Genomic DNA, 13,332 nt, shown 5'->3' with positions numbered 1-13,332 from the left:
AAGCATTTGTAGAAGATTAAATACTTGGTTGAGTGAAGGGGGATCGTGGACGTGTGGCGAAAGATAAACCCGACGAACAGAGATTACTCGCACTACTCATCCGCTCATAATGTTTACTCGCGTATAGATTACTTTTTTATGCTTAAAGGAGATCTGGCAAGGGTAGATGATTGTGAAATAAAAGTTAGTACAATTTCAGACCATAGTCCCATTTATATGTCAGTTCATATGAATATTAAGAAGAAATCCACTCTTTGGAGACTGAACTCAAACATTCTGAATAACCCAGCTACTAAGGATAATTTGAAAAGAGAAATCCGATTGTACTTAGACAATAATGATAATGAAGAAGTGACCCCACCTATTCTCTGCGATGCATTAAATGCAGTGATTAGGGGCAAAATAATAGCCATATCCTCATATGAGAAGAAAATGAAAGGGATAAAACTCCAAAAATTGGAAGAAGAATTAAAGAGACTACAGGAAGAACATGCAAAGTCCTTCAAGGATGACAACAAACATAAGATTAAAAACTTAAAAATAGAAATAGACGAAATAAACATGCAGGAAATTCAAAAAAAGCTCCTCTTCACAAAGCAACAATATTATGAGGTGGGTGGAAAATCACTCAAACTTTTATCATATAAATTGAGAAAACAACAAGCAGATAGAACTATACACAAAATAAGAAACTCTGCAACAAATGAAATAGAAACCAGTCAAGAAAAAATCCAGCAATGCTTCCTAAAATATTTTAAAACATTATATTCTCAGCCACAGGAAAGCAATGACAATAAGATCGATGCTTTTTTGGCCCAGATTAATCTCCCACAGATCACTGATGAACAAAACAGAAAATTAATATCTCAGATAACAAAAGAAGAAATTCAATCAGTAATCAGGAAAATGAAAGCGGGTAAGTCTCCAGGCACAGACGGATTTCCCACAGAATGGTACAAAGCAATGCAAGAAATGGGAAAGGGAAGTAAATGTGAAGATCACACAATAGAGCTGGGGGAGAATATGTCAGTCACAATGGTTATCAACCGGGTCAAATACATGGCGTGAGTTTTGCTGGAAGAATATTGCACGATTTTATATTACACCCATTCAGAAAAGATACCAAGGCAGCGGAGATGCCTGTTGGAGACATTGTGGATCTAACGGAGCCAATCACTTCCATATTTTTTGGGACTGCCAGACAATAAGACAATACTGGAAAGAGATCCCTGAACACATAAACAATGTATTCAATGTAAACATTCCATTTAAATGTGAAACTGTATATTTGGGTAATCTAGGGTTGGAAACATGGAACGTTAAACGATAAAAAACCTCTTATGATACTATTGGCGGCCAGTAAGAAATCTGTTACGAGGAAATGGTTAAAAGTAGATCCACCCACTATTAATGAATGGATTGAACTTATCTATGAGATTTATGTTATGGAAAAGATATCCTTTTCCCTCAAAGTTGAAAAAGAAAAATTCTATAAGATTTGGACTAAATGGACCGAGTATGTAAAACCAATTAGACCTGATTTCAATTAACTGTATTTGTGTTCAATATAGATCTGCCCTCTTTTTATATGATGTTTTACTTAATTGAGGTGGTGCACACCCCGGTTCGGTTTTGCTTTGTTTTGGTTCTTAACTGGAATAATTTGTGGTCCATAAAAGAAAAGGTCAGGAAGGCAATATGATCAATCTCATCTAAAATATCTATACCCATCTCCATCTATGTACTTGTACGACTAGAATTGTAACTAATGTATGTGATGTGAATTTGCCTTTCTGAATAAAAAGATAATTTCAAAAAAAAAAAAAAAAAATGAATCCAGCATTACATATCCAGGGTTTCCCGCAGAAAATTTGTTAGATAAGGCGGTAGGTGAGATAAACCACAGAGTGCAACCTAGCTAGCAGGTGAAGAACGCAAACAACAAAATCACCAGCTAGCTTACTTTAAATTTGCAAGAACTATAGACTATTAGTAACAATAATAGGCAATAACAGGCTAAATAAACCCAAAACATAAGTCCACTTACAGTTCTCACGGACACGCGTTTTATCAACTGGGTAGTTGTCCTCCAAACAGTGACGGACCATGTCTTTCTCTCATATCAGCCATGTAGTGTGTGTGCCCGCCTTGCGGTGTGAAGCGCATCCGTGCTATTCTCCGAGATGCACTTGACGGCCTTTTGTGCTGTGGAATTTTTTTTTCAACGACCTAGTTAAGGCGGTAGAGTTTCCCAGCTTAGGCGGGCCGCCCGAACTGCAAAGTGCTGTGGGTAACCCTGCATATCTGTGATTTGCAAAAGTATGTGAACCTTTGATTTCAGTATCAGCTTCAACAAAGGGCTGATATACTATACAAAGGGGGATATACTATGGGGTGTCCTCCAATGAATAGCTTGCATCATGTCCTTCCACATCTTTTCTTTTGAATTAAAGTTAGGACATTGACTTGGCCATTTACAAAACATTATCTTTGTTCCTCTTTAATCATTCTTTGGTAGACAACCTTGGGTGCTTGTGTCCTTGTCTTGGTGTATGACCCAATCTTTTCTTGAGATTCAGCTCATGGACAGATGTCCTGCCATTTTCCTTTAGAATTTTCTGGTATAATTTTAAATTCATTGTTCCATCAATGATGGCAAGCTGTCCTGACCCAGATGTAGCAATACAGGCAAGCATGAAACTACCACCACCACCACCATGTTTCACAGATGGTAAAAGGTTCTTATGCTGGAATTTATTATTTTCCTTTCTCCAAATAAATCTCATTTTAAACCAAAATTTGTGTCATTCCTCCACACATTATTTTTCCAGTAGTCCTCTGGCTTGACCTCATGATCTTTAGCAAACTTCATGGGCAGCAGTGTTCTTCTTGGACAGAAGTACCTTTCTCCTTGCTACTCTGCCATGCATACCAAGGTTGTTCATTGTTCACCTGATGCAAGACTCAAACATTAGCCTTAGAAGTTGCCCTGGGTTTCTTTCTGACCCAAGAGACAATTATATATCTTGCTTTTGAAGTGATCTTTTTTGGTTAATCACTTTAATCATTAAATCAGCTTAAATTACCTCCAGTTGTACAGAATCTGCCTTTGTGGAGTCCAAACACTTTAGAGATGATTTTGCATCCTTTTCCAGCCTGATGAGCAACAATAACTCTTTCCTCAGAAATCTTCCTTGTTTTTTGCCATGATCCACTTCCACAAGCACATGTCATGACTATGAGACTTTGATATATCTCTGTTCTTTAAATAAAACAGGGCACTCACAGAGACCTGACAATCATCCCATTAACTGAAATCAGATGGACCATAATTTGACCTTGAAATTAAATTTCAATGCTAGAGGTTCACAATCTTTTGCCTCTCTAACATCTCTGATACACCGTAGATAAATCACTTTTAAAACAATTAATGATGCAGGGCTCCAGACAAAAAAAAATCAATTAAGGAGCCAAAAAATTATTTTTTTAAGAGCCACATAACAACAAACTTATTTTTTTAAATTACTTACTTTTATTCATCCTGTTGTGTGTACGTCTCCCCTCTTTTACAGTTTCAGCATTTTTATCTTGAAATGTTCTGGGAACTGAAGTTCATGTGGGAACTTAATGTCTTTTCCAACTTACAAACTATATAGACCCTACTGTCAAAAGAATTTCTCTTCATGCTGAATCCGAGCCAGTGACACCGACCATAATTTTCTCAGCATCACTTGGCCAATGAGTGTAGTTTGGCCGCCTCCTCTTCTTTTTTGCAGAAAGCCAGCGTTTGACACGTTGGTTCTGGATCAAACTGTTCAAGTGATGGACCTTCGGTGCTGATCCTGATCAGATCTTCCAGTGTTGACACGAAGTGAATTGCGTACTTTAGATTTGATCCTGTTTTGAGCTAAAAAGCCACGTTCACACTGAGCAGCCGAAATTGGTAGGACAAGCATTATCTCAATTAGATGCAAAACGTTCTGGAAATCTGTGCAGTAGGGCTCTTTTGTAAGTAGGACTTCCACAATCTGCAATAAGATTTATCTGAGAACTGTCCTTTTAAAAGAGCTTTCAGCAATCTCCATTTCAGCCTGCACAGCACTGATGTCTCGATACCATTTCAGCAGTGTGTCAATTCCATTTTCTCCAAAAGCGTGGATGTCGCCTGGCCACGAATCATGACAAAATACTGAGAAGCATCAAATGATCTCTGCCCTTTTTATGTTTTTGTGCTGTGTGTTGTCTCGGTCTCTCATCATTTCAAACCTCTTTTCAAGTTCCTTAATAATAAGGACAGTTTTGTCAATGAGGTGGTTTAGTTCTTCACTGAAACCTGGAAGATCACAGCCTTTTAGTAGTATGTTTTGAAAGGAAATGCCCATGTGGTCAGATGAGGCAGCTTTCTTCTGCCTTCTGGTCTGTTTTTCTCTTTGAGCTTTGTCCTGCTCCACCACATTATCATGCTGAGAAACTGAATTTAAGTTTGTGTAATTGAGAAATTCCTCCAACTTTCCATTTCCCACTGGTTTGTTCTTCATTCCCTTTATTGTACAAACACAGGAATCAATAGCTGCTATAGCCTAAGGAAGAATAACGGAGTTCTTCTGAAGTATAAGACTCAACTTCGAGATTTCTCCAAACAGGTCATGGAAAAAAGTGACAAAACACGACAAAAGGCAACTTTTCCATTTGTTGTGAGATGTGCTTTGCTCTTCCTCTTATTTCAGTGTTTTTGGATGAGGCAGCAAGGTGTTGCATGTGGAGGTGCACAGCTGTATATTGACCCTGGCCTGTAGTGACATCAGATGCAAGAAAACCAGAAAGGGCCCGGTAAATGTGAGGCAACCAGCGCTGGGTTTTGACTGCAGAAGGTGTTCGTATGGCACAGCCTAACTCCATACCGATGGCTTTCAACTCACGCTTGCTTTTGGGGCTAAAATGGTATGTTTTTCATACTAGTTGTAGCAAGTCATAGATTTTTTCCATCACAGGAACAGACTTCTGAACATCCAGCATGGCTAATTCCAGACTATGTGGCATACAATGAAAGGAAAGAATGTGCTCTCCTATTTCTTCTCTTAAAAGAGCACCTACACCACCTGAGACACCCATGATAACGGCAGCCCCATCTGCTCCAAAGGCTGTAATTTTCTGCCACCAATCATGATCAGTTTGTTTAGCATCACTAAACAAGCATTTTATTTTATCTAATACTCCATGTGCATGGCAGTGTTGAAGCTCAGCTAAACCAATAAACCGGTTCACTGCTACACCTGCAGAAATGTGCCTGCAGAATGCAATCGCATTGTCTTTCCCAGAAACGTCTGTGCCTGTATGAAACATACTGTGCTGTATGGGCGTCTGTCAGTGCATGTTCTTTTAGCTCATCTGCAATGCATCCTACAAACTCAGTGCATGCTGTGTCGTTGTCATACGTTTCGCTCCCATCAAGTCCGTTTTTCTTCAAAAGTAACACCTGAGAGGTAAATTTTGTTAATGGTAGCTCCTCATATGCGATCATATAGGCTGCGTTAAACTTAATTTTTAGATCCATCCATTCTTTTTAGTCACAAAGTTCGCATGCGTGAGAAACTACACGTGCTAACGCTGTAGTCTGTGGAGCACTCTTCGCGATAACATGATCACGAGCATTTTTATGCTTGTGACTATCGCCGTGTTTTCTCACGGTCTCTTTTTTGAAATGGTTAGTTCCTGTAATGAAATCCGTTTTCCCTGCTATTTCTTTGCCCGCTCTGGAACAAAAGTCACAAAACATTTTCTGTGTTTCACGATCATACCTCAGCCATGAAAACTCTTGAATCCATGAAGCTTTGAAATGTCTTTCGGCACGATGCTCATTGACTGACACGGAAAGATGATCTCCTGTGTCTCTGTCGTTCTCTCTCGTGGGCGTGGTGGCACAGCTGCTGGAGCCTGCTTTTTTACAAGCAGGTGTGTCATCAGCGTTGGTGCTCGATGAGGATTGTTTAAAAAAAATCGTATATTTTTCGTTTTGACAGTTTTTCTGGCGCGGAAAGGTGATTCTCGGTTTTCTCATTCGTATTTTGGCACTCCAACTCAGTGAAATGTTCACGCGCAGCATCTCAGTTTATTACGTCAACACAACAAATTATGTGATAGGCTACTGTTCACAGAACACGCACATAACGTAAAAATTTTATAATCAAAACGTGTAAATTTGATTGGTCACCATTGGTGACCTCAGCAAAAATATCATTCGCAAATTAATATTTTCAGTCGCAAATGCGCCTGAAAATATTTTAGGCGCAGTCTGGAGCCCTGTGATGAGATATTATAAAATAGCTTTCTTGAGTTTTTTGGTTTGGAAGGAGGCGGTTAGTGGTCTTTTGATTTGAGGGCGTGGGTGCTAGCGCGGGCTGCATAATGGAAGGGCGCGATAACAATGGCAATGAGCAAAGAGAAGAAACAAACAGGAGAAAACAACAGAAAATGACCAAGGTTTGGGATCATCTCAAATTGAAAACTAAAGAAAACGCTGTGGCGTGTGTCCATTGCAAGATCGAGCTGGCATACCACAACAGCATGTCAACACAGATACAACCTATGCAAATCAATTAGCCAGGCCAAGGCTGGAGAAACATACCACCACTGCAGATTCCTGGAGCATGTGTCAAGGCTAGCAGCACATCACCAAATATCGGCAGCCAGAGGAGCCATGAAGCTATAATTACTAAGACCACACTCCCAGATGAGCCTTTTTTTCGAGTGGATCTCCATAAAGATCCTCATACACCCATACACTCAGACACTAAGTAGACCAAGTATACTGACTGAATAAGAAACTGGAAATCAGGCATCAGATCTGTGTGCACAGGCGACCCCAAAAGCTGGTCCTGAACATACAGCTGTACTCCCTCTTTACCTATGACTACATGGCCTACCACACCAACACCAGGATCATAAAGTTCACAGATTACACCATGGCCCTCCAGTAAGCAGTGTGCTAGTGACCGATTAATGCAGGGTACAAATAAAATATTAACCCTAACCCTAACCCTAGTACCAGATTCTTTGATAAAATCAAAAGTTAAAAATAAACAGATTTATTAAAACAAAGAACAATTTATTTAAAATATAAATCTTTTGTAACAATACACACTACCGTTCAAAATTTTTGGGATCTTTTTTTGTTCTTTCCTCTTTTTTTTTTTTTTAAAGAAATTAATACTCAATATTAATATTCAGCAAGATGTCAAACTGATAAAAAGTGATAAATGGCTCACCTCTGATGCTCACAGCCAATGTCTACTGGAGGAGATTTCTGAATGTTCTTCACCCTACATACACACCTCCCACCAGACATGTTTTATCTACTCATTTGCTGGATACTGAGTTCAACAGAGTGCGAGCAAAAGTCAAACAAACCATTGACAAAGCAGATTGCATTTCAGTCATCTCTGATGGGTGGTAGAATGTCCGGGGGCAAGGAGTTATCAATTACATCATCACCACCCCTCAACCAGTATTCTATATGAGCACAGACGCTCTACATTGCTGATGAGCTGAAAGCAGTCATTAGTGGCCTGAGAAGGTTTTTGGACTAGTAACCGACAATGCTGTTAACATGAAGGTTGCTTGGACATCATGTGGAGGAGACATACACTCACATAACTATTGGCTGTGCTGCACATACTCTTAATCTTCTCCTTAAGGACCTCATGGCACTGAAGACAATGGACACACTGTACAAGACAGCAAAACAAGTAGTGAAATATGTGAAAGGCAAACAGGTAGCTTCAGCAATCTACTTCTCTAAGCAAAAAGAAAAAAAACAAGAACCCCACACAGAAGCTCCCCAGCATCACTTGATGGGGTTGGGTTGTCAATGTACGACAGTCTGCTAGAGGGAAAGGGGTCTTTGCAAGAGATGGCCATATTCCAGACTGCAGCCATTGAAAGTCCCATCAAAAGAATCCTGTGGATGATGTGTTCTGGGAAAGGGTGACCAGCAGCCTGAGAATCCTCAAACCAATAACAGCAGCTATTGCCATGATTGAAGATGATAATGCCATCTTGTCAGATGTTAAATATATGTTTACTGAACTCAAACAAGAAATTCACATGGTCCTACCTGTTTCCCTGCTGCTCCAAGCAGAGGAAACTGCAGTGATTAAATCGCCAAGAGTTCTGCATAAAGCCAATACACGCAGCAGCATACATTAAAAATATGAGAAAATCATACTCTCTGCTGAAGAGATCTGCAGTGCTCACACGGTCACAACTGCCATGTCTCACCATCTGGGTCTTGATAAAGGCAAGGTTCTTGGCAGTCTGGCAAAGTTGCTTACCAAACAAGGCCTTTGGGAAGGGGATGGGATATGACAGTCTTGCCAGCATATACCTGCATCTACCTGGTGGAAGGGATTTGGTGGATCTGAGGCCCTTGCACCGGTAGCCTCTATCATCCTTCAAATCCCACCAACATCTGCCACCTCTGAGCATAACTGGTCACTGTTTGGGAACACACACAAAGGTTCGCAACAGGCTCACAAATGCAAGTGTTGAAAAACTGGTGGCCATCCGGGCAAACCTACGGCTCTTTGAGCCTGACAAAGAGCCATCCTCAACAAGGCTAGACAGTGACACCGAAGATGAAGATGAGTCAAATTTTGGGGAAGTGGACATGGAGGATGTTGATGAGGTCCAGGAAGAAGCCATTGAGACCTGAAAGGATTGAGAGGAAAAATGCCAAAACCAGAGACCCAATAAGCTTGAGGAAAAAAGCATCATTTTACATTCTGATTGGGACTTTTTTAGAAAGGCAAGGGTGGGGGATGCTTTCATCTTACGATTTTTAGATGTCATTTAAAAAAATTTTATTATCTTGCATGCATGTCTGCTTATGACCAAACAAAATGTTTATTTATGTTTGTATATGATATATTTTATATAAATTTCCCTATATTTCCAAATACTTCCCATAAATTCCTGTAAATTTCCATAAATTCCCATAAAGTTTCCAATTTGGAATATTTCCAAAATTCTCAAGATTACTTTCCTGTGGAAAGTTTCTGGAAATTTACCGGAAACTTTCCACCCCACCTTGTGCCCCAAGTCCCCTTGGATAGGCCAGAGCTTTTATTTAGCTCCTTTTTTTGTTGCTGGTTGGTGTGTGCTGCTAGCAATAGACTGCTTATGCTGAATTTTCTGTTTAAAATGTGATGGAATTTAAACAGCATTTCTAATGGAGACTGTGATGGTGGCAGACATGAGCATGCAGAGCAGTATCAGGGATTGATCACTGGACATTAAAAATAAACAAAAGGTTTCATCATGTGACAGACGGAAAGTGTAGACAATGCCAATTAAGAATAAAGAAATTGTGCATGTCTCAGGGCTTGCAGAACTGATATGCTTGCTCATATGTGGCAATTTCTCTGCATGCTTGCTTCAAATGGAAAGCTCCATTTTAATGACCACACTTACAAATAATGCTATGCACACTAATGTTGACCACCCTTACACTATTAAAGATAATACCCAAATGCCACATGATGTGTTCCTCAGTTGCTTGTGGGACTTGCAGACTTGGGCAGAGCAAACTTTGCAAACTGGTTTGCTTTCAATTGAAAAATATATTCAGACCACGTTCATCTTGTGTCATCTGTTCATCAATACAATGCATTAGGTTTATAACAGATAGTACTGTAATGTACTGTATGGGACCAATTACAAGTTCCATTCTGAAGGGATACCTAATTAAACAAATAAAAATAGTCTACCCGTGACCTACAGCAACTTGATAAAAAACCAAACAAAACAAACACAAATCTATTTTTTCTATAAATTAAGTCATTCACTAATGCAGACAAAAGTCCAAAAACATAGCATTTTCTGACCGATCCATTCTGCAACTGAAGGGGTCACTAATATGACAAATAACAGCAGTCAAACAACTTTTTCACCCCAAATGTGGGGAGACATTTAGACAGAAAATTACAGAGAGGTTCATCCGGTTGGGACTAAAATGATCAGATCTAATTTCCTCATAGAAGGCCTGAGAAAAACACTGACATGGTTGAACTGTACGAATAAAGGTATATCTTATCTGGATATTAATAAAGTCAGAGGAAAATAAAATAAGAAAAATTACCCCATAAACGAAGTAAATTTAGTCTTGTTTGGGTAAGGCTACAGACAAATAGTGTCCCTGGGTTAAAATTTTATTTTTTAGACAAACAACCTTCTCAACCATGTCCAGTCCTGCCTTGACCCTCAAACATTATAAATTTTTGTAAAAGCCCTTAATCTGATGATTTTCAAAATGTGATCATTATATATAAAATTCAGACAGATATAAGAGTTTGCAAAGTGGATCATAATTTTCAATGCATGCAAAGAAATATCTGGGTATTCTGTTTTTGAAGTGTACCAAAGCTATGACTAACTTTATAGTTAATTAATAATAATAATAATAATAATAATAATAATAATAATAATAAATAAGTTAATGCATTATTTCATTCCTCAAGCTTAGAACTCCATATTTAATAAAGATTTTGGTGCATTTTTATGTATATTGACTTCTGTTATTCCACCAAGTCTGTGTCACTCTGTGTATTGTCAGTGAACTAGCAAAAGAAGATGAACATGGAAATTTGTCTATTTTGTTAATGAATTGCTATGCTAGTGTGCTTGCTAGTGCAGCTGGGTAGCTTTAAAAGTCTAAAACAGCACATGAAAATATGTTTTATGAGGTTACAATCTCATTTGTGATCACTGACGATAGTACTGGGACTCTCCAGTAGAATTCATATAATGTGATGGCTATGAAGTTTAAATTAAGACAACTTAAATCTCTCTTAAAAAACAAGTCCTTCAACAAGCAGCTATAATATAGATCAATGCAAACATTTCAACCCCATTTTTTATTTTGTATATTACGCATAGAACATCTTGTAGATGTATTCACTGTTCACATTAACCAACCATTGTCAAAGAACATTGTCATCTCTTTTCCTACTATTACCTTACTTGGCTGTATGAATCATAGAAAATATCTTGTTTATCTATATTACTCATTATAGGTCATTATTTTAAAGAAAGTTTTAGCATCCATCAGCTTACCTTCATTTCCGTCCACAACTGCTGTGCTGTTTCTTCAGCTAAAAAGCAGAAAAAATGTTTCTTTATAACAGAAGAAGAAAGAATATCCATGATGTAACTTGAGAGATTAATCATGCATACATGTACATGAGTGAGTTTGTAACTGCTATTCACTCTTTTATAACGTTTTTGCTTGAGAGTCAGTGAGGTCTGTAGAACCTTTGCAATTTTTTTGCTTTTAATGCATGATAACAGTTTGAGGGTTATTTGTTATATTGATTTAGAAGATTCTTTTTCACAACCAAGCAGTCTGTCAACACGCACAGACTGACCAACGGTGGACTTTAAAATTCAATGTCTAAACTTTTTACTGTAGCGGAAAGCTGATGATTACATCAGCCTTAAATCTTTAATCCCACTACGTATTTACAGAGACATTTACACAGCAGCACAGCAAAGCCCCGGTTGGTGCGCGAGGTCGTGTAATGTCTGCGCTGCAGCCGGTGACGCCATTTCTGTGGCACACAACAGTCCGTTCAGCGGGTCCAGCTGGGAAAACTGACAAATGGAGACACACTCGAGACGATCAACAATCACTCTAACGCCGTCATATAAAAAATCTGGACCATTTTGCACTTTCGGGATACAACAACAACGTCTGCCGTCGAGCCTTATTCGATCTATTTACTTTCAGTTAGCTACAATAGTGAGTAGTGAGGATTACAGAAGAACGGTGATGTCAAAAAAATGGGTTAATTGTCTACATAATTTAGTAAACGAAATTTCTAGCGCATTTGTTGATGTTTGTACAAAGAGAGCTTTCGGTGTGTAGCAACTGGGCTCCAAAACGCTGGCGCGCACACACACACACAGGATGACGCTAAAGGCACACTAAAAAGCTTCTAGTGCAAGGTCGCCTAAACAAGCTCAATAAAAATGTAACCAAGTTTGTGGTTTCTCCTTTCTTTATGTTGACCTATTCACATACTGCAGTTAACACGATTTCACATCACACAATAAATGTGATTTTTAGTCTTATGGTTTCCTTCATAAGGCTGATTAAACAACAATGTAACACTATTATCCTCGTCTCACTGTCGCTTGGCCATTATATCTACTGTGGACATGAAAAGCTTGCCACAAAACCGTTATAGCCCACAGACGCCGGCCATTTCTGCTCCATCGACGAGATTTGATGCAAAACGAAGGCAAAGGATTGAAAAGACTGATCCTAAAGCACAACAGAATAAATAATGCATCAGTCCATAAAATCAAGCAGATGAGGAAAACAAAAAAAACGTCACCATCGCCCCTAACAAACAAGCTTGTTACTCATAACGTTGCCCTCGAACAGCCCAAGCCATTTTCATCCGATTCAATATATTAGCCCGCAAACACAAACGACTGCACACGGTTTTCGGTCAGAAGTAGGTTTGGTAAATAGCGATGTCCTACATCAAGTCCTTACGTAAGGTATTTCCAATAAAAGGCAGTGTTTTCCCAGATCACTTACTTGATGACGAGCAGCAGCATAAAGCCACTGGACGAATCTGAACACAAATGGCCAAAAGCAAGTTTTAATGCGCAAACGCATACAGCTAAAACGATATAAAGCAGTGCACTATGTCTATGCAGTTTAGGGATATAATTCTGCCCTTGTCCGAGTACATTACAGCAAACTGTTTTGATTTGTGGTCCACTAATGTACAAGTAAAGCACTGCGAGCTTGTGGTTTAAGCGGGTGTCTGAAGCAACATCGCCATTAACCGTTTTATAAATACACGGGTTTACCTCCGATTGATGATCGAGCTAGAATTACTCATGAAAAAAATCTTCCTACCTGATGAATACACTTGAACAAGACTGCCCGAAATAGCGCATTAGCATTAATCCCTCGGAATAAACATCAAACTCGAGCATTAACGTTGAAATGTCACTCAAATACCACGTCGTTCAGCAAATCCGTCGAAATGTCTCACTAGTATCTCGCCTTTTCTCTCCGGCGATCCTCTACCCTTATAAAACTGATTGACAGGTATACAAACCCGCCTCCACGGAAATGCCTCTCTCTTATTAGTTACTATCTGAGTAAATGGACGCCCTCTAAATCTCATTGGAACACACGAGCTGAAAAAAGCGGCTTTGTATTCCACAGAAAGACAGTATTTGAGCATATCTGGGAGATGTAGTTCCAAGAAGCACTTACGTGTCCGGTTTACCTCGTTTGAAACACATTTCCCATAA

General features: G+C 39.1%; 1 protein-coding gene across 5 annotated transcripts in view; it reads right to left on the bottom strand.

Annotated features, from left to right (window-relative positions):
- The window catches only part of arid4b (AT-rich interaction domain 4B), a 101,855-nt gene extending 88,541 nt beyond the window's left edge, over positions 1–13,314 (bottom strand). The window contains exons 1-2 of one of the 5 annotated variants that reach the window (XM_027165786.2): positions 13,295–13,314; positions 11,110–11,147 (exon numbers count right to left, since the gene is read on the bottom strand). In XM_027165786.2, coding sequence (XP_027021587.1) covers positions 11,110–11,115 — 6 coding nt within the window. In that variant the 5' untranslated portion in view covers positions 11,116–11,147; positions 13,295–13,314. Of the gene's footprint in view, positions 1–11,109; positions 11,148–12,601; positions 12,622–12,928; positions 13,176–13,294 lie in introns of those variants that run through there. The other 4 variants (XM_047812670.1, XM_027165785.2, XM_027165787.2 and 1 more) reach the window with 4 other exon arrangements.
- Between the last annotated feature and the right edge of the window lie 18 nt (positions 13,315–13,332).

This window comes from Tachysurus fulvidraco, chromosome 4 (assembly GCF_022655615.1).
Source record: "Tachysurus fulvidraco isolate hzauxx_2018 chromosome 4, HZAU_PFXX_2.0, whole genome shotgun sequence".
Classification (NCBI taxonomy): domain Eukaryota; kingdom Metazoa; phylum Chordata; class Actinopteri; order Siluriformes; family Bagridae; genus Tachysurus; species Tachysurus fulvidraco.
Note: the sequence above shows the minus strand (reverse complement) of the source record. Positions and strands in the feature narration are given on the sequence as shown.